Source organism: Convolutriloba macropyga, chromosome 1, assembly GCF_964194025.1.
Source record: "Convolutriloba macropyga chromosome 1, txConMacr16.3, whole genome shotgun sequence".
NCBI lineage: Eukaryota > Metazoa > Xenacoelomorpha > Acoela > Convolutidae > Convolutriloba > Convolutriloba macropyga.
Window position 1 is genome coordinate 76,185,745 of NC_134468.1, and position 20,768 is coordinate 76,206,512.

Below are 20,768 nucleotides of genomic sequence, written 5' to 3' on the forward strand. Positions count from 1 at the left end.
CAGAGCTCATCTGCTCCACCCGCCCCTCAGGGGTCAGTCCAAGTTACCCCACCCCAAAATCCACAACGCCCTGACCAAAGTAGTGTGAAAGGCTATGCCAAAATTGTCTCATTTATGTGGTTTTCCAAACCACTATGCTTCTGAATGCTACCTCAACACTAATCGAAAGAGGAGGAGGTAGTTTTCCATTCTAAAACAAAAAACATTGGTTAAAACACATCACAAAACATTGAAGCTAAAAACCTAACCTAAACCTAGTCCTATGTTTAGAAATATGGTGAGGTCCAAAGTTTTACTTATATTCTGTATTCTTATTGAAGCGACGTACTCATCGGAAGTTATTGATAAGTTCGATTCAGTTTTACGCAAAGGAATATTTTTTAACGAAGAGCCGAAAATTTTACTTGCCGAGAAATTTGTCCCAGTTCAGTTTCTTGTACCATTTCCAACATATAATTTCACGCTGAAGCCTGAACTCACGAATTTATTGAAAAATCTTACTGATCGTTGGAAAATGCCATCTGTATCATGTTCACTCGACTTCTCAACTAATTTTGAATCAAACATATTTTCATTTGACATCAATTGGATGCAAACCAAACTAGAATTGGAAGTCAACCAATCAAAGATTGATGTCGAATTGATTCGAAACGAAACAACTACCTTCCTACAAACAACAATTTCAAACGGAAGATCAAAACGTGGAGCTAACGTTGGAATGTTGGCCATGGCAGGCATCGGACTTTTCGGTTCAGGCATTGCCATGGGAAATTCTGGAGCATGCGGTCTAGCTGGTGTTTTCGGAACATGCCAAGACAAGGCCCAGACTAATGCAGCTAACATAGAACATCTGGGTACGATCACACCCATGCTCACATCTTTCGTTTCAAGAATGAATACCTTGAATAATGAAAAATTCTTTGTAATGAAGAACAAGCTTGAAAACATCGAGAACAATCAAAAACAGATGGAGGAAACGCAGAATAAAAACTGGGAAATAAACGAACGACAATTTGAAATAATCGACCAAATTTTCCACATTTTGAGAAACTGCGACCAAATGTTATTTTCTAATCAGCAATTGAACTTTAACTACGACACAGCAGCCTCGTTATTATCACTTCTATACGCTGACAAAAAAGCTTACCGATCAGCTTTGTACACATACAGGATGAATGTCTGAAACGTGATCCCGACGATGCTTCAACAACATCTGCCAATGTCTTTAATTCCAAAGAAATCGCTGCTCGCTACATCGATCAGGAAAAAGACTATCGCTTGCAATTCCAACTAACACTGATTTACTGTCGTACTACGACGCCAAGCTTCTTCGTGACGTTATTACAGTGGAAGAAGGGTTGATTCTCACCCTTGCCATACCATTAGCGTCTAGAACGACAGCTTTCTCGGTCTACCGAGCCCATGTTATACCAATGCCTCAGTCAGATCCTCGGATGGCCATTAGATGGGTCGTTGAAGCCCCATATTTGGCTATATCTGAATCGAAAGAGGATACAATGACGCTCTCGCAGGAACAGTATGAAGCATGTACTGGTTCGACTACATATAAAATATGTCACCAGAACATGGCCTCTTACAGGAACAGTCTCTCCTGCTTAGCAACCTTGCGTCTCGGATCTACACTCCGAGCAACTGAAACTTGCGACACGGAAGTCTTCTACCTACCAACCGAAGTTCAAGCAACTAACCTTGGCTATGGAATTTGGCTTTTGTTGTCGGCAACGGACAATTACGACATAACAGAGTTGAGTCTTGAGCCCGCCTTAAAAGAGGAAACCCGCATCTTCAAGGGATGTAAGATTTGTCTTAAAACCGTGAAATGCCAATTCCAACTTAATGTCGGGAAAAACGTGAAAATTCGTCCGGATCTTGAAGTTTGTGACTCCATGAATGCGACGTTCATCGATGTTCAGCTACCTGACCCGTTGTCAGCACTTCTTGGAACAGTGCCAGATATTAGCGAGCTACCATTCTTTGACTCCAAAACCTCAGCAGGAGTTGAACTCATCAAGAAAGTTCGAGCAGAATTAGCACAAAGTCCAAAAATTTCAACGAGTGACGACCTTATCAAAATTTCTCAACCAATTACAATGGACATGAGTTCTCTCAACCCATCTTTCAAGTCCTACTTTAATGAGTACGTACCCGCAAAGGTATCATTTTCGCTCACTGTCGTTGTTTTCATTGGAATTATGATCTTACACCTGATCATGATGTATCTTTATCACAAATGCAAAGTAATTCGGAAATATGTCCCATCAGTTTTCAGGTTTGGTGTCGACAAGCCTAATGTTCGACCAGTCATGTTCATTTACCCTCCAACTGGAGGGTATGAACTACATCGATATAATAACTCAACGAAATAATCCAAAAACACAGTGATTCACATGTTTTTGTCATGATGTCACGCATTGATGGACGTTTATGTCCACCATATTAAGACAAGGATCCTAACAATCCGCTTTTGATATCTCAGATCCACTTGAAATCAGACGGAAATTACCATTTGAAAACATCCCAAAACAATATAAATCAGAACACCCCAAACAACAGACAACCCTCAAGGTCTGCTTCATCAATAAATGTCTCCATTGATCCTAATCATCAAAATGAGTCACGACTACACTCGCAACATGTCTCCCTACAAACCATCCCGAATGAACAACTAATTATCCAAACTGATCAACATTCACCAGCAGGTGAAAACTCTGAATCCAACCTCTAGTGCAGTGAACTGTATAATAAATTGTAGTATACTCTCTGACGAACACCTGCACCTTTTCCGATACAATTCTCTACAACCAGCAGCTGTCGATTAACGCAACGATCAAATATGCGATTCTAACTTGGCTCTAACACACACCAATTTTGACCCACCAAAATTACTACAGTTAACTCTATGAACAACACTCGACAATTTCGATCCCCACAACTTTTACTTCAATGATATTCCCATAACCGACTTCTATTTTTCTACAACATGTATCACTTTTACAACATGTATTCTATCAATGGCTCCTGGCATGATGGCTCGGCTTCAATTTTGACTATTTCTTATCTCAAAGGATGCTAATCTCAATTATCTTTTCTACGTTTTATATCTGGACAATATTTATTGCTTTGGCACAAAAATTATGGACAATAAAATTTTTATGTGTCCGGAAGCTTCTCTAAAGGAGGGGAGTGCGACTTTGTGTAAAGCAACAATTGAACATTTCGAATAGTATTCCGAGAAACTATCGTTAAAGACACACTACGTACTATTTATTTAAAGTAAACACTGAACCTCACCAATTGTAAAAAACTAAATTAGAGAACAGATTTATCAGCTAAAGTTAAGTTGCTATTATATCGTAACTGTAAACTTGAAAGAATTGAATAAAAGATATAAGAACAGATACTCACTTTATATTAATTTATCAGCTAGCTTGAAGATTGAAGGTTGTCGATCCACGCTTCTGGAGAACATCCTAAACTCAACATTTTCGTGCAGTAACCGCATGCAAGAAAGACCACAAAACAACTAGAAGGAAGCATTACCAACCTGCAACAATACATAAATCTTGTGGCATCACATGAAGTCAAAAAGGTTTCACGCAAAATGTTGAAAAAGCGGCAAAATGAGGTAAAGCGAAACGTTTTTTTTTTGTTCGACGAAGTAAAAAAAATAGGAGCGCTATAATAGCCGGCTGAGAAGATGAGGGAGGCTATTAACAACTAAAGAAATAAGATTGACAGATCGACCACCAGCTTTTTAATAGACCACTAGTCATTTTTTTGAGTGAGGTAAGTCACGCAATTGACCTAAAAGCAGAATTGACGTCACGAACACGAATTTTAACTGCAAAGCAGTAGAAGTCACTGGAGTCATTGAAAAAGTCAATTCCAAGAAGTCAGGGTAAGACAAAACAAAAATCTGTTAGACGATAAAAAAAAATTAGGAGGGCAATAATAGCCGCCTGGAATTAATGACGCGGCTGTTAATAAAAAAGACACACAAAATGAAAAAAACATGAGATCACTTATATTCTCATTGAATCGAGGCCGTAAGACAGCCTTTGGCCCATACACAAAAACAACATTAACACCTTTTTGATTCGTAAAAGCGCATTTATAACAGCCAATAGAGTATTAAATGTTAATTTAGAACTCACTTTTCATTGTCATTGAAGAAATTTGAATTTTCAGAGGCTACTTCAACCATTGTTGCTGGAGAAGAGTTCGTCCGCTTTCGCATTCGCTCCTTCCGCAATTTAGATATGCTAAGTTTGCCTAGACCGGTAGCCATTTTAATCGGACTCATGATATCAACACTGGATTTAACATTGGGCTCATTTTGTATGGTATTATCAGGGTCATCGGTATCAGAGAACTGTGGAGAAATTGCTGATCTCTCATTGGTGCTTTTGGGCGACGTTCTTGAGAACTCTGAGCGTCCTTCGATGCTTGAGATGTCACTCAAAAATTATGGACAATAAAATTTTTATGTGTCCGGAAGCTTCTCTAAAGGAGGGGAGTGCGACTTTGTGTAAAGCAACAATTGAACATTTCGAATAGTATTCCGAGAAACTATCGTTAAAGACACACTACGTACTATTTATTTAAAGTAAACACTGAACCTCACCAATTGTAAAAAACTAAATTAGAGAACAGATTTATCAGCTAAAGTTAAGTTGCTATTATATCGTAACTGTAAACTTGAAAGAATTGAATAAAAGATATAAGAACAGATACTCACTTTATATTAATTTATCAGCTAGCTTGAAGATTGAAGGTTGTCGATCCACGCTTCTGGAGAACATCCTAAACTCAACATTTTCGTGCAGTAACCGCATGCAAGAAAGACCACAAAACAACTAGAAGGAAGCATTACCAACCTGCAACAATACATAAATCTTGTGGCATCACATGAAGTCAAAAAGGTTTCACGCAAAATGTTGAAAAAGCGGCAAAATGAGGTAAAGCGAAACGTTTTTTTTTTTGTTCGACGAAGTAAAAAAAATAGGAGCGCTATAATAGCCGGCTGAGAAGATGAGGGAGGCTATTAACAACTAAAGAAATAAGATTGACAGATCGACCACCAGCTTTTTAATAGACCACTAGTCATTTTTTTGAGTGAGGTAAGTCACGCAATTGACCTAAAAGCAGAATTGACGTCACGAACACGAATTTTAACTGCAAAGCAGTAGAAGTCACTGGAGTCATTGAAAAAGTCAATTCCAAGAAGTCAGGGTAAGACAAAACAAAAATCTGTTAGACGATAAAAAAAAATTAGGAGGGCAATAATAGCCGCCTGGAATTAATGACGCGGCTGTTAATAAAAAAGACACACAAAATGAAAAAAACATGAGATCACTTATATTCTCATTGAATCGAGGCCGTAAGACAGCCTTTGGCCCATACACAAAAACAACATTAACACCTTTTTGATTCGTAAAAGCGCATTTATAACAGCCAATAGAGTATCAAATGTTAATTTAGAACTCACTTTTCATTGTCATTGAAGAAATTTGAATTTTCAGAGGCTACTTCAACCATTGTTGCTGGAGAAGAGTTCGTCCGCTTTCGCATTCGCTCCTTCCGCAATTTAGATATGCTAAGTTTGCCTAGACCGGTAGCCATTTTAATCGGACTCATGATATCAACACTGGATTTAACATTGGGCTCATTTTGTATGGTATTATCAGGGTCATCGGTATCAGAGAACTGTGGAGAAATTGCTGATCTCTCATTGGTGCTTTTGGGCGACGTTCTTGAGAACTCTGAGCGTCCTTCGATGCTTGAAATGTCACTCATAGCTGATTTGTACGACTCGTCCGTTATGGACGACTTCTCGCCATCACTGGCCTCTAGGACTGGAGACGCCCCAAGCGCAAGGCCAACGCCTATGGGGTTCTGCAAACAAATATAAGAATTTCAGTTGCCAATTTTAAATCACTGCTTTTATTTAGTTTAGTTGATCCTGGTTATGATAAAGTTTTACACGACAAAAGGAAACCCTCCAAAGTTTCAACACTCCGATCGCGTGCGTCACTAATTTACGCGAAATCTCATTATCCCGCTGAATTGAAGATCTATCACAGTCATGACAATTGGAGGTTGATATGAAAACATAAGACTGACAACATGGGAAACAAAGTTTCTCTGCTAGGGTGAGTGTGGAAAAATAAGAGATAGTAAAATCTAAAAACAGAGGGCAGATCGCCGGAAAAAATTTGAATTAAAAAATAAGAAACATCAGTATTTCCAGCAACATCAAGCTTTGACAGCCTACAAAGCATACGATCCCATATACGAAGAAATAAGCTCAAAAAAGTCAATCTAAAAACAAATTAAAATTTCCGAAAGCTAGCAATGTCAAAAAAATCAAAAAAAATTTCAGATAAATATTGACACTACGCGTCATGAGAATGCATGCACCAAACTTGCAAAAATATCAAAAAAGGAACTAAAATGCAAACTAAGTGTCTTTAAAGTAAAAACAATTAAGTAAAAAAAACCTCTTATTCGTAGCACTGAACACAAAGTTAGAAAAAAATAGCAACTGCAGAAATTTTATGAAATTTTACACAAATTTTTTGAAACCTTGAAAGAAAAAAATTTATTATCCACAAAAGGTAGAGGTAGACAAACTCGAGAAATATGACAAGAGCTTCAAAAAAAATTGAAAACTGCAAAATTTAAAAATAGTTTCCAAATTATGCAGTGAAACAAATAACATAGCCGGCAGATTGCCGGAATAGCTGCGAAAGAATAGACCTGCCTGCCATATAATAGAGATAGGAACAGACACAGATCTAAATTGAAAAAAATCGACGCCGCTCAAAAAACTTTGTACAAAACATTCAGCGAAAAATTAATAAAGCTTGTTAAAATTCATTCCGCAGAAGCCTCCTATTAGGGATCTTTACTGCACATATGAGTCCATTTGACCTTAAACAAATTCAAACTAAGCTTAAGTTTTTAAAGTGCAGAAGTCATTTTAAAGTGCTGTGTGAACAAACGTAAAACGAAAAAAGAGCGTCAGACGACGAAACAAAAAAACCAAGAGCACCGCAAGAGCTACGCTCAGCTTACAGCTTCGCAGCTATAATTAAGACCATTTTTGTCTATGGATTCTATCATGTAAACCATCTGCAAGACTTAAAAAAACTTCGACCAGTGAAGATCGTTAAACTCAGAAAATGGCAAAAATTTCAAAAAATTTAAAACCAATTACGAATTGTAACGAAATCTTGCTAAAATTCGGGATATTACCATCTTCAGAAACATTTCATTGAGAGACTATCCAGTAACTCTATTTCAAACCTTAAATAGTTTTACTGGCTCAAGAGGATCGATAAATTTGGAACACGATAAAAATTTTCAGAAAAATTTAAAAAAACTGCTAAAACTCGCTATAATTGATAAAATATTAATAACCAATCCATTACCTCTAGCGACTATGCAGTAACTTATTATCAAACACCAGAGGAGGTTCCTGGGCCCATGATAACCGAAAAAGTATTGAAAAAAATACGAGTTCTATTAGAAAACTGCTAAAATTCGAACTGATATTAAAAGTTGAAAACAATTTCATTGCCATTAAGAGCTATGCAGTAACCTATTATCGAACCCTAGAGGAGGTTCCTTGGCCATTGACGCTGGAGAAACCTAAAAAATTACAAAAAGTGAAAACTGCTAAATTTTGTGATATTAAAAAGTTGAAAACGATTCCATGGCCATTAAAAATTTTGCAGTAATCTATTATCAAACCCTAGAGGAGGTCCTTTGGCCATTAAGGCTGGAAAAACCTAAAAAATATACAAAAAATTTCAAAAAAGTTGAAAAGTGCTAAAATTTGAGAAAATGAAGTGGAAAACGATTCCACGGCCAATCGAAATTTTGCAGTAACCTACTATCAAACCCTAAAGGAAGTTTCCTGGCACCTGGGGCTGAAAAAGTTTACATAATGACAAAAATTGTTAAATTTGAAAAAATGAAAGTTTTATCAGAAAATTGCTAAAATTCGTGATGTTAAAATATTTAAAACCATTCCATTGCCACTTGAAACTATTAGGTAACCCATTATCAATTCCTGGAGGAGGATTCTTGAAAAATAGGGCTACAAAAACTCAAAAAATATTAAAAGTACCAAAACATATAGCTGTTAAAATGGCCATAAAAAGTAATTATATCTTGCAAAAGACATTTGCCAGCTTTTACAAACATCAATTTAAGGCTGGTTCAAAAAAATGCAAAATGACAAAACAAAACGCAAAAAATTGCAAAATTTTTGGCTAGAAACACCTATAAATGAGTTCTTAACTTTGAATTACGGCCCCGCAGTAGCTTCACAACTTTAAGCACTTGAGGGACTACTGAAAACGGCTAAGGGCCTGAAAAATGGTCATGAAAACATATTACAAAGAAAACATAGTGAAAACATATGTTTTCTTTGTCATGAAAACATATTACAAAGAACAGAGCACCAATACAAACCAATTCTTGATTGTACAAATAGCTTAAAAAGGAAGACGCCCAAACTAATAACTTACGCCTCATCTGTTGGCAGATGGTTTTCTCCTCGAAACTAATTGAAAAGACTACAACAAAAGCAACGTCTGTCAAAACTAAAAAAGAACAACTTTTCAAAACAAATTTCACCAAAGTCGCAAAAACAATTGCAATCAATTGGGAAAATCAATGAGGTATAATTTATGCCTATAGACTCTTTAGCAACAAAAACAAAAACTCTCATTAAAGAGGATAAGTGACATGCCAACAAAAACTACAGCCCGCAGAATTCTAAAGTAAAGGGTAACATTTTCTGAAATTATGTCACGAATTCGTAAAAAGCAATTGCTGTGAACTCGTAACAATTATTGACTTAAATTATGCCTCGTTCGCACTCAAGAGACCTGTCATTCATGAGACTAAGAGCTACAATAGCTTCAAAGATCTGCAGACTCAAAAACAGAATAATAAATGGAGTGCAAACTGGAAGTTTTTTATTTTTAATGATTAAAAAATGAAATGTTATATTTCGATTAGAAATCTGTATAACATATTACAGCTATTAATTGCTGCTCTCAAAAATTTGACGAAATAACGAAAAGAAGGTCAATGATAGCTCGCTATATCAGCTATTGATAACAACAAAAATGGGTAAAACATAAATACTAACTTTGTGAAAACACATGGTTTCAAAGTCATAGGAAGCTACAACTATCAACTGGATACAATAAATAAGCTGCATGATGCCCCATTACAAAACCCATGGGACCTTCCATAAACGAGGTTGGCTTTTGAAACAGCAAAATTATAAAAATAGAAGATTGCTGGAAAAAATTCATCGCTAGCCCCAGCGACCGACGTTAGGAACGGAAGAACACTTAGAAGAAAAATGAAGAGCAAAGAAGAAAACCTAAATTTTCAAAGCGTAGAAAGAGAATATATTCGATACTGTTTCATTAGATCCCATAAAGTACTGAATGCAGACTTTAAATTGAAGGACAAAAAGTGAACATTGTAAATTGGAGAACAATAAACTGGAGATATTAGCAGTATACTCTGAGGAACAGTAATTAATTAATTCATTGCTTTTGAGCCATTTAGTCGTAAAGTACGGGAAAGATTGGTTTATCCAGTTTCTTTTGATTTCGCTTGCAGACCTTGACCATATTTGCGTAAATGTGCTTAATGAATTCCAAAGTACATTCAGTTGAAAGAGTTAGCGAGATTAGCCAAAGTCGAACGTGAAAGTGGTGACTTATATAAAACGATAAAAGGTTTAGCGAGCTGAAAAATGAAAGCGCCTTAAAAATAGTCTTTGAGCTGAGGGTGGCTATCAACAAATATGGGCAAAACTGAAACATAGCCGGCAGGTTGCCGGAAAATACCCGCCCTTGACGCGCTTGATGCACGTCGGATTTGACACAGAAAAAGAAAAAAAGAACAAACAAATTGACTGACTTCTGTTTTTTTTCAGTGACAAAAAACTCTAATTTGGCGTAGTGTTTCAGTTAGATTCTAAAACTATGCTTAACTCAGCTTCTAAACCGAAAGCTAATAAGATTAATACCGATATCAGCTAGCAAACATTCTAATGAACTTTGATAATCCAATTCTCAATGGCTTAATGACCGGGATTTATCAGTTTATCCCGCCTCCTTCAATTTTGCTCTTTTGACTTTGACGGTATTCACTATATTGCGTAATTCAATGCGTGAAAGAACTTAAAATCCATTCAATAGAAACAGTGAGTGAGTTATATCAGAAGTCAAACGTGAAAATCGTGACTTATGTAAAACAAAAGGTAAGTGAATAAACAAACATAACACGACAAGTCCTGACGTAAATTTTAAAATATTTTCATTGACTAAACAAAAAACTAGGACTAGAACGGACTATGAATTGCGAAAACCATTATGTAAAAACAAAAAAACGTGATCAAAAGATAAAGCAGATTTAAAGAAAGGAGAGCGCCTAAATAATAGCCTTTTGAGAGAGTGACGGCGGCTAACAAATACTCAGCAATAATTCATTACTGCAAAACAGTCAATGTCATAAAATCATCAGCCATAAACTAAACCATTATTTAGATTATCATATGCTTCTGCAGCAACAGATGACCCCTTGACACCATTCAAGGCAATCAGGTGGTAATACATCAAAAACAAAGAACAAAAACAAACCGACTAATGTAGGAAGAAAAACCCTCGAACGACAGGCGGGTGGAAAAACATTTAACCCCACCGGGATTCGAAACGTTGACCTCCCGACTCAGGACCATATGCACTTCCCACTCGGCTATCGGGCCCTTATTTTAGCGATGCCGCAACCGATTTTATATTAGCAACAAGATTTACTTCGGAGTGAGAACAATAGCGATCACTCAAAAATGAAGAACGAAAGCGTGAAAAAGTCACTTGAGAAGTCAAAGAATGTTCTAGAAGAAAAGCGCAAAAACGGTCAAGCAAAAAATTTGCATAAAAAAACCAACACGTTTACAACAAGTGCTATGAACGTCGTTCAAGAGCTATTAGCAAGAACAATTCGCAATTTCTGACCCCAAAAGGCTCAAAGTCATAAAAAGCATTAGCTGCCCATAGAGGGAGCTCAGACAATGGTATCTAGGCACAGCTAGAACACAAGTTTTACTATATAATTGCAGTCAAAAAATTAGAAACTGAAAAAAGAAGTCAAATTTGAACACGTAAAAAAGTCCCCATCAAAAACCAAAAAATCCTTCAGACATCAATTTAGCACACAACTTTAAATGTATACTGAACGGCAAAAGAACGTTAGCACTCCCTAGCTTTACAAAATAAAAGTTTTTGAGGCAATATCACTCCAACTCAAATTTCGAAAAATTTACACCATTGATCCCCTACACTAGTCTTTTCACCTAAAAGGCAATGTTCACTTAACAGAAATCCCGATGTAAATTTAAACTTCATCCAAGTTTCACAGTAAAAACGAAGTCGTCACAAGGTGTGATATGTTTTCAGGTTTGTTCAACAACTGCTAAGTTTGCACTTGGGTTAAACATTATAGCGAAACGATGTGAATAAATTGTGGTCTTGTGACAACTTTCAGTTTACCGTGAAACTTGGATGAAGTTCATCAATTTCACAATGGGATTTCTGGTAAGTTAACAGTGTTTTCTGTCTAAATTTCATAGGTAGGTGAGAGGACTAGTGTAGGGGATCAATAGTATAAACATTGTTTTCAAAAACATTGAAAAGAGAAGAATTCTGAAATTTAAGGAAAAAGACCGAAAGAAAAAAAGAGCGATTGGGAAGAATGAAGAAATCTTCAACAAAACAAACACTTCCTTATTTGAACTTTTAATGAGCAAAAACTTGATTCCGAATCAAAGTTTGATAACAAAGATTAGTAATTAAAGAAGAAAATTTAAAAAAAAAAAAAAAAAAAAAATTTCAAAAAGTTATTTTAAGTTGCAGTAATATTGCCTCAAAAACTGAATTTTCACTGCGTGAAAATAGGGGGTGCTAATTTACTTTTGACGTTCAGTATAACACAGTTTGACAAAAAATCAAGCTTAAAACCTCCTAGTCTATTCGCTGCTTTCACTACGTCAGGTGACTAAAACAATCATGTCCAATTTAACTTTACATTGATATCAAGAAGTCGCAAAAATGTATGAACAGATCCTTAAAGAAGACAGCGTCCTAATGCAATCCAATTCCTTTGTATCGTAAAAAAAGAAAGTGCCTAGATAATATACTTTGAGAGGCTGACGGCGGCTATTAAGCATCCCTAAATACTAACATCTGTCGATCCTGATCTGTAGGTTGACTCCTCCATAGCATTCGCCATTTTGGCCTTGTTATCAGGTGCACTATAAAAAGCCATATTTGAGTCCACTTTGGAGACTTCGGATTTCAAACTTTCTGTGTCATACTGCTGAACATTGGGAAAAACTTGTGCTGGGTTGCTATCAATCACCGATTGGTCGACTACTGTGAGCGTCCGCTGTTGCTGTTCAATTGAAATCAGAGAACTAACTGACGGTCGCTGGACTAATGTAGGCGACGATTCCTCTGGCACATCAGAGACAAAATTGTGACTTTCTTTTGAATCTTGAGAATCATGATCATATCGAGTAACACCAATACCAGGATAAGAATCTAGAAGACACAAATTTGCTGTTTCATCCTCTATAATTGTACCCCTACAGCACGCAAAGCGCTGCTCAGAGTTTCTGAACACTGGGAAGAGGAAACGATCTCTGTTGTAGCTGTGCAAAGGAATGCCAATTGTACCGCTGAGATCTAAAAAAATATCGCAATTGCAAAAAAGTATTTCAAGATTCACTACAGCTACAAAATTGATTTCAAGATTCACTACAGCTACAAAATCGAGAGCTTCTAACAACAGCCAGAAAAACAAATTTTTAATTAACAGCAACGAAGTGAATTTAAAGAAGCCAAAGAGCAAAAAAATTAAAATGCAAAATTCATTCAACGTTTTTGAAATCGAGACATTGCGTTTTTTTTGGATAACATGCAATGTTCTCCGCGAAAAATTCTAGCCAGAAAATGACCTCCATGGATTCTTATGACCCGATCGGAATCTTGACAAGAAAAGAAAAAAAGGTGATTCTTTGACAAAAAATATTGAAAGTGCATGCTATATCGGTTGGATTTCGTAGTTATGCACACTCGTGATTCCTATTACAAGGACACAGGGATTAATATAAATAACAATATGCATTAGACCTGGTTTCTAGTATCAATCAAAGCAAAGTTCAAACGCCGGGGATCTAATTGGCATTTATGGGTTGATCCCGCTTCCACTTTTCATTTAATTTTACAAAGCCGACTATGTTCATTTACGTGGCTTTGCTAAGCAAATGTCGATTAAAAGCTCATGAGCAGAACATGCGAAGTATTAAGCCAGACCCGAATGATCAAAAACAATTCACGAAAAATGTCGCAATAGTGGATAAAATCAAGTAAAGAGAAAAAAAGTTTTGATTGCAGAAGTAAGAAACATAGCTTGCAGATTGCCCGAAAATAGCTGCGATAGTTTTGTCAACCAGCAGTCCCGCTTCTTCTGATTTTGCTTTTTTGACTTTGACGGAATTCATTATATTGCGTAATTCAATGCGTGAAAGAATTTAAAATCCATTAAGTAGAAACAGTGAGTTAAGTCAGAAGTAAAACGTGAAAATTGTGACTTACGTAAAAAAGAAAAACGTGACCAAAAGATAAGTCAAATTTAAAGAAAGGAGAGCGCCTAAATAATAACCTTTTGAGAGAGCGACAGCGGCTATCAAATACTCAGCAATAATTCGTGACTGCAAAACAGTCAATGTCATAAAACCATCAGCCATAAACTAAACCAATATTTAGATTATCATATGCTTCTGCAGCAACCAATGAACCCCTTGACAACATTCAAGGCAATTAAGAGGTAACACATCGAAAACAACAAACAGAAACATAAACCGACTAATGTCGGAAGAAAAGCCCTCGAACGACAGGCGGGTGGAAAAACATTAAACCCTGCCGGGATTCGAAACTTTGACGTCCCGATTCAGGACCATATGCACTTCCTACTCGGCTATCGGGCCCTTATTTTAGAGCAATTAACCAGACCAAATTGCAATTTCTGACCCCAAAAGGCTCAAAGAGTCATAAAAACCATCAGATGCCCATAGAGGGAGATCAGACAATGGCATCTCGGCACAATTAGAACACACTTTTTACTATACAATGGCAGTCAAAAGCATAGACACTGAAACAAGAAGTCAAATTTGAACAATTAAAAAATTTCCCATCAAAATCCGAAAATTCCTTCAGATATTAATTTATCATACCACTTTAAAAGTATACTGAACGGCAAAAGAAAGTTATCACTCCCTAGCTTTACAAAATAAAAGTTTTGAGGCAATATCACTCCAACTCAAATTTCGAAAAATTTACACCATTGATCCCCTACACTAGTCTTTTCACCTAAAAGGCAATGTTAACTTAACAGAAATCCCAATGTAAATTTAAACTTCATCCAAGTTTCACAGTAAAAACGAAGTTGTCACAAGATGTGATATGTTTTCAGGTTTGTTCAACAACCGCTAAGTTTGCACTTGGGTTAAACATTATAGCGAAACGATGTGAATAAATTGTGGTCTTGTGACAACTCTCATTTTACCGTGAAACTTAGATGAAGTTCATCACTTTCACAAAGGGATTTCTGGTAAGTTAACTATTTTCTGTCTAAATTTCATAGGTACGCGAGAGGACTAGTTTTGGGGACCAATGGTATGAAAATTGTTTTCAAAATGTTAATTTAAGTTGTAGTGATATTGCCTCAAAAACTGAATATTCACTGCGTGAAAATAGGGTGTGCTAACTTACTTTTGACGTTCAGTATAGTACAGTTTGAAAAAAAAATCAAGCTTCAAACTTAATAGTCCTTTCGCTGCCTTTACTACTTCGGCGCGACTAAAAACACCATGTATAATCTAAACTTGAAATTGATATCAAGAAGTCGCAAAAATGTACGAACTTTCTACTGAATCTTGAGAATCATGATCACAACGAGTAACACTAATACCAGGATAAGAATCTAGAAGACACAAATTTGCTGTTTCATCCTCTATAATTGTACCCCTACAGCACGCAAAGCGCTGCTCAGAGTTTCTGAACACTGGGAAGAGGAAACGATCTCTGTTGTAGCTGTGCAAAGGAATGCCAATTGTACCGCTGAGATCTAAAAAAATATCGCGTTTGCAAAAAAAGTATTTCAAGATTCACCACAGCCACAAAATTGATTTCAAGATTCCCTACAGCTACAAAATCTAGAGCTTCTAACAACAGCCAGAAAAACAAATTTTTAATTAACAGCAACGAAGTGAATTTAAAGAAGCCAAAGAGCAAAAAAATTAAAATGCAAAATTCATTCAACGTTTTTGAAATCGAGACATTGCATTTTTTTGAATAACATGCGATGTTCTCCGCAAAAAAATCTAGCCAGAAAATGACCTCCATGGATTCTTATGACCCGATCGGAATCTTGACAAGAAAAAAAAGTTGATTTTTTGACAAAAAATATTGAAAGTGCATGCTATTTTGGTTGGATTTCGTAGTTATGCACACTCGTGATTCTTAATACAAGGATACAGGGATTAATAAAAAATAACAATATGCATCAGACCTGGTTTCTAGTATCAATCAAAGCAAAATTCAAACGCCGGGTATCTAATTGGCATTTATGGGTTGATCCCGCTTCCACTTTTCATTTAATTTTACAATGCTGACTATGTTCATTTACGTGGCTTTGCTAAGCAATTGTCAATTAAAAGCGCATGAGCAGAATATGCGAAGAATTAAGCCAGACCCGAATGATCAAAAACAATTCACGAAAAATGTCGCAATAGTGAATAAAATCAGGTAAAGAGAAACAAAGTTTTGATTGCAGAAGTAAGAAACATAGCTTGCAGATTACCCGAAAATAGCTGCGATAGTTTTGTCGACCAGTAGTCCCGCTTCTTCTGATTTTGCTTTTTTGACTTTGACGGAATTCACTATATTGCGTAATTCAATGCGTGAAAGAATTTAAAATCCATTAAGTAGAAACAGTGAGTGAGTTAATTCAGAAGTCAAACGTGAAAATTGTTACTTGCGTAAAAACGAAAAACGTGCCCAAAAGATAAAGCAGATTTAAAGAAAGGAGAGCGCCTAAATAATAGCACTTTGAGAGAGTGACGGCGGCTATCAAATACTCAGCAATAATTCGTGACTGCAAAACAGTCAATGTCATAAAACCATCAGCCATAAACTAAACCAATATTTTTTTTATCATATGCTTCTGCAGCAACCAATGACCCCTTGCCATCATTCAAGGTAATTAAGAGGTAATACACCGAAAACAACAAACAGAAACATAAAACAACTAATGTCAGAAGAAAAGCCCTCGAACGACAGGCGGGTGGAAAAACATTTAACCCCACCGGGATTCGAAACGTTGACCTCCCGACTCAGGACCATATGCACTTCCCACTCGGCTATCGGGCCCTTATTTTAGCGATGCCGCAACCGATTTTATATTAGCAACAAGATTTACTTCGGAGTGAGAACAATAGCGATCACTCAAAAATGAAGAACGAAAGCGTGAAAAAGTCACTTGAGAAGTCAAAGAATGTTCTAGAAGAAAAGCGCAAAAACGGTCAAGCAAAAAATTTGCATAAAAAAACCAACACGTTTACAACAAGTGCTATGAACGTCGTTCAAGAGCTATTAGCAAGAACAATTCGCAATTTCTGACCCCAAAAGGCTCAAAGTCATAAAAAGCATTAGCTGCCCATAGAGGGAGCTCAGACAATGGTATCTAGGCACAGCTAGAACACAAGTTTTACTATATAATTGCAGTCAAAAAATTAGAAACTGAAAAAAGAAGTCAAATTTGAACACGTAAAAAAGTCCCCATCAAAAACCAAAAAATCCTTCAGACATCAATTTAGCACACAACTTTAAATGTATACTGAACGGCAAAAGAACGTTAGCACTCCATAGCTTTACAAAGTAAAAATTGAAATTTGAGGCAATATTACTCCAACTAAAAATGCGAAAAATTTACACCATTGATCCCCTACACTAGTCCTTTCACCTACCAATGAAAATCACATAAAAGGCAATGTTCACTTAACAGAAATCCCAATGTAAATTTAAACTTCATCCAAGTTTCACCGTAAAAACGAAGTTGTCACAAGATGTGATATGTTTTCAGGTTTGTTCAACAACTGCTAAGTTTGCGCTTGGGTTAAACATTATAGCAAAACGATGTGAATAAATTGTGATCTTGTGACATTTTTCATTTTACCGTGAAACTTGGATGAAGTTCTGCAATTTCACAATGGGATTTCTGGTAAGTTAACTGTTTTCTATCTAAGTTTCATAGGTAGGCGGGAGGACTAGTGCAGGGTATCAATGGTAAAAAAATTGTTTTCAAAATGTTATTTTAAGTTGTAGTAAAATTGCCTCAAATACTGAATTTCCACTGCATGAAAATAGGGGTGCTAATTTATTTTTGACGTTCAGTATAGTACAGTTTGAGAAAAAAAGAAGCCTCAAACCTAGTAGTCTATTCGCTGCTTTTACTACTTCAGCGCGACTAAAACACCATGTCTAATCTAATTTTTACATTGATATCAAGAAGTCGCAAAAATGTACGAACTTTCTTTTGAATCTTGAGAATCATGATCACAACGAGTAACACCAATACGAGGATAAGCATCTAGAAGACACAAATTTGCTGTTTCATCCTCTAAAATTGTACCCCTACAGCACGCAAAGCGCTGCTCAGAGTTTTTGATACGAGGGAAGAGCAAACGATCTCTATTGTAGCTGTGCAATAAAAGGAATGCCAATTGTACCGCTGAGATCTAAAAAATATCGCGTTTGCAAAAAAAATTTCAAGGTTCACTACATCTACAAAATTTATTTGAAGATTTACTACAGCTACAAAATCGAGAGCTTCTAACAACAGCGTATGAATAAGAGAACTTTAAATTAACAGCAACGGAGTGAAATTAAAGAAGCCAAAGAGCAAAAAAATTAAAATGCAAAAATCATTCAGTTTTTGAAATCGATACATTGCATTTTTTTTTAAAAACATGCAATGTTCTGCACAAAAAATTCTAGCCAGAAAATGACCTCCATGGATTCCTATGACCCAATCGGAATCTTGACAAGAAAAGAAAAAAGGTGATTCTTTGACAAAAAATGTTGAAAGTGCTATTTTGGTTGGATTTCGTAGATATGCACACTCGTGATTCTTAATACAAGGATACAGGAATTAATACAATAAACAATATGCATTAGACCTGGTTTCTAGTATCAATCAAAACAAGGTTCAAACGCCGGGGATCTAATTGGTCATTTATGGGTTGATCCCGCTTCCACTTTTCATTTAATTTTACAATACTGACTATGTTCATTTACGCGGCTTTGCTAAGCAATTGTCGCCTAAAAGCGCATGAGCAGAATATGCGAAGAATTACGCCAGACCCGAATGGCCAAAAACAATTCACGAAAAATTTCGCAATAGTGGATAAATCAGGTAAAGAGAAAAAAAGTTTTGATTGGAGAAGTAAGAAACATAGGTTGCAGATTGCCCGAAAAAAGCTGCGATAGTTTTGTCGACCACTAGTCTTAAAACACTAACGCAAAACATTAGACCAAAACCAAACAAACCACGATGTCTCAACTTGATAACAACTTATGTCTTGTTTTCAGAAGCAGCCCTCAGATAACCTTCAATTAGATTGATGCTTCCTCATTTGATATCAAAATCTTGGAATTAGTATCATTAAACTCAATTGGAGAGTGAGAAGAGTCATTTTATTGATATGAGGTAAGTCATGAGTGACCAAAAATTCATCCACTTACTTGAGTAAGAAACAGTCTAGTTCCCCTGAGACTAAGAAAAACACGTCAAGCACGCAACGCAGTCGAAAAATAAATCACCAAAAAGCTGATTTGAAGTGAGCGTGATGTCATTTGAATACAAAATTAATACGAAATAAAAACATACCAGGAAAGTTTTTAATCGCGATTAAAAAATGTAAAAAAACTAATGACTTGAATACTTTTCCAGCAACAAAGAAATGACAAAAAAAAAGCACACAATCTTAAATGCAAAAACGAAACATACCCGGCAGATTGCCGGAAAATAGCCGCCGCTGATTCCAATAAGCATGATTGGGATTGAACGAATAGAATATATTGAAAAAAAAAGATTTTTGTACAAAAATATTTTTTAATTCCGATTTATTTTGATGGCATTTCGTACTTGAACATACTTCTGTTTCTTAGAGAGAGGCTACAGGGGCTACTATCAACACCAATAAGTATTAGATGTGGTAACTAAGACTTATAGGAACGACGTTCAAATAGCGGGCAACTAAATTTGGGCTTTATGGGTTTATCCCGTTTCTATTTCTGACTTCAATTTTTTAAACCGACTCTGTTCATTTTGAATTGCTTTGCTTAGCAACTGATGTTCAAATTCACTTTTAGCAGAATGAGAGAAGAGAGAAACTAGCCTACAGAAGTCAAAAAGATTTCACGCAAAACGTCGAAAAAGCGGCAAAATGGTAAAGCGAAAAAAAGTTTGACGAAGTAAAAAAAAATTACGACCGCAATAATAGCCGGCTGAGAAGATGAGGGCGGCTATTAAACAAGTAGGAGAACTCCTGACGTACAATTTAAAGAATTTTCATTGAATTGTAAAAAGGACTTCTCCAGTACTCCTCTTCGAGTCGTAATAAAAAAAAGACAGCGCCCCAATACAATTCAAATTCTTTGAATTGTAAAAAAAAATACGAGCGCAATAATAGCCGGCTGAGAAGATGAGAGCGGCTATTAAAAAAACTAATTTATACAATATAAACAACTCCTTATTTAACTGTTAACTCTCGACGCGCTTAGGATGCTCACACATAACTTGACATTGAAACCTAACAAATATAACATTAGAGGTCATATAATTTCATTCTTAGTTCCATTAGGCGTGAGGGACAAAAAGAACAAGTGAAGACATGACCCATAAAGTCACAAAAACCTCTCCAGTCAATAATAATATTAAAACTCTCCAAATCCAGTTAATTATTAGCTAAGAAACAGCCACATAATTATTCAAAATTCGGCCACCTTACAAGGCTAAAGAGAACTGTAATTAATCATTAAAGAGATCAACTTAAAAAAAAAGTAAAACAAATACTAGTAAAACTCCAAATTTCACTAATAAATTTTGAAAACAAATCCTGTCAAAGTCATGTAAACTACTACATATAAGCTATATTCCAACTATTAATTAAATTTATTTATGCCTCATTAGCAAACGATAAGATTTTGTCAACAACGACACTACGTGATAGACAACCTAAAAAAAATTCGAGCAAAAAAAATTACTAATATTTCATGACAAGAAAAATACTGCCAAAGTAAAAAAAATCGTTAGCTGACCGTTGAAGAATTTAAGTAGTTGGAAATAAAATAGGGTAATTTGCATTTGTATAAAATTAATTGCATTAAGAGAAGAAATACTGCAAACCAAAATCACATTTACCCACATGGAAAAAATTCCTCCAAAAAATCTCTAAAAAAGGATCAATCTTTAATCACTTGTAACTTCACATTACTTACATTTTGAAAAAAAAATACGTTACAAATTCACTTGCTTTCTCGTTGAATTTACTACTGCAGAACGACAAAAACACAATTCTAATTTGACTT

The 20,768-nt window shown here is 35.9% G+C and overlaps 1 protein-coding gene across 1 annotated transcript in view; it reads right to left on the reverse strand.

The window, feature by feature from the left end:
* The window catches only part of LOC142350615 (uncharacterized), a 126,994-nt gene that overhangs the window by 26,025 nt on the left and 80,201 nt on the right, over positions 1 to 20,768 (reverse strand). Inside the window, exons 9-12 of the mRNA XM_075402546.1 lie at positions 15,040 to 15,243; positions 12,298 to 12,896; positions 5,510 to 5,916; positions 4,176 to 4,466 (exon numbers count right to left, since the gene is read on the reverse strand). Of these exons, the coding sequence (XP_075258661.1) occupies positions 4,176 to 4,466; positions 5,510 to 5,916; positions 12,298 to 12,896; positions 15,040 to 15,243 (1,501 nt within the window). The remainder of the gene's footprint in view (positions 1 to 4,175; positions 4,467 to 5,509; positions 5,917 to 12,297; positions 12,897 to 15,039; positions 15,244 to 20,768) is intronic.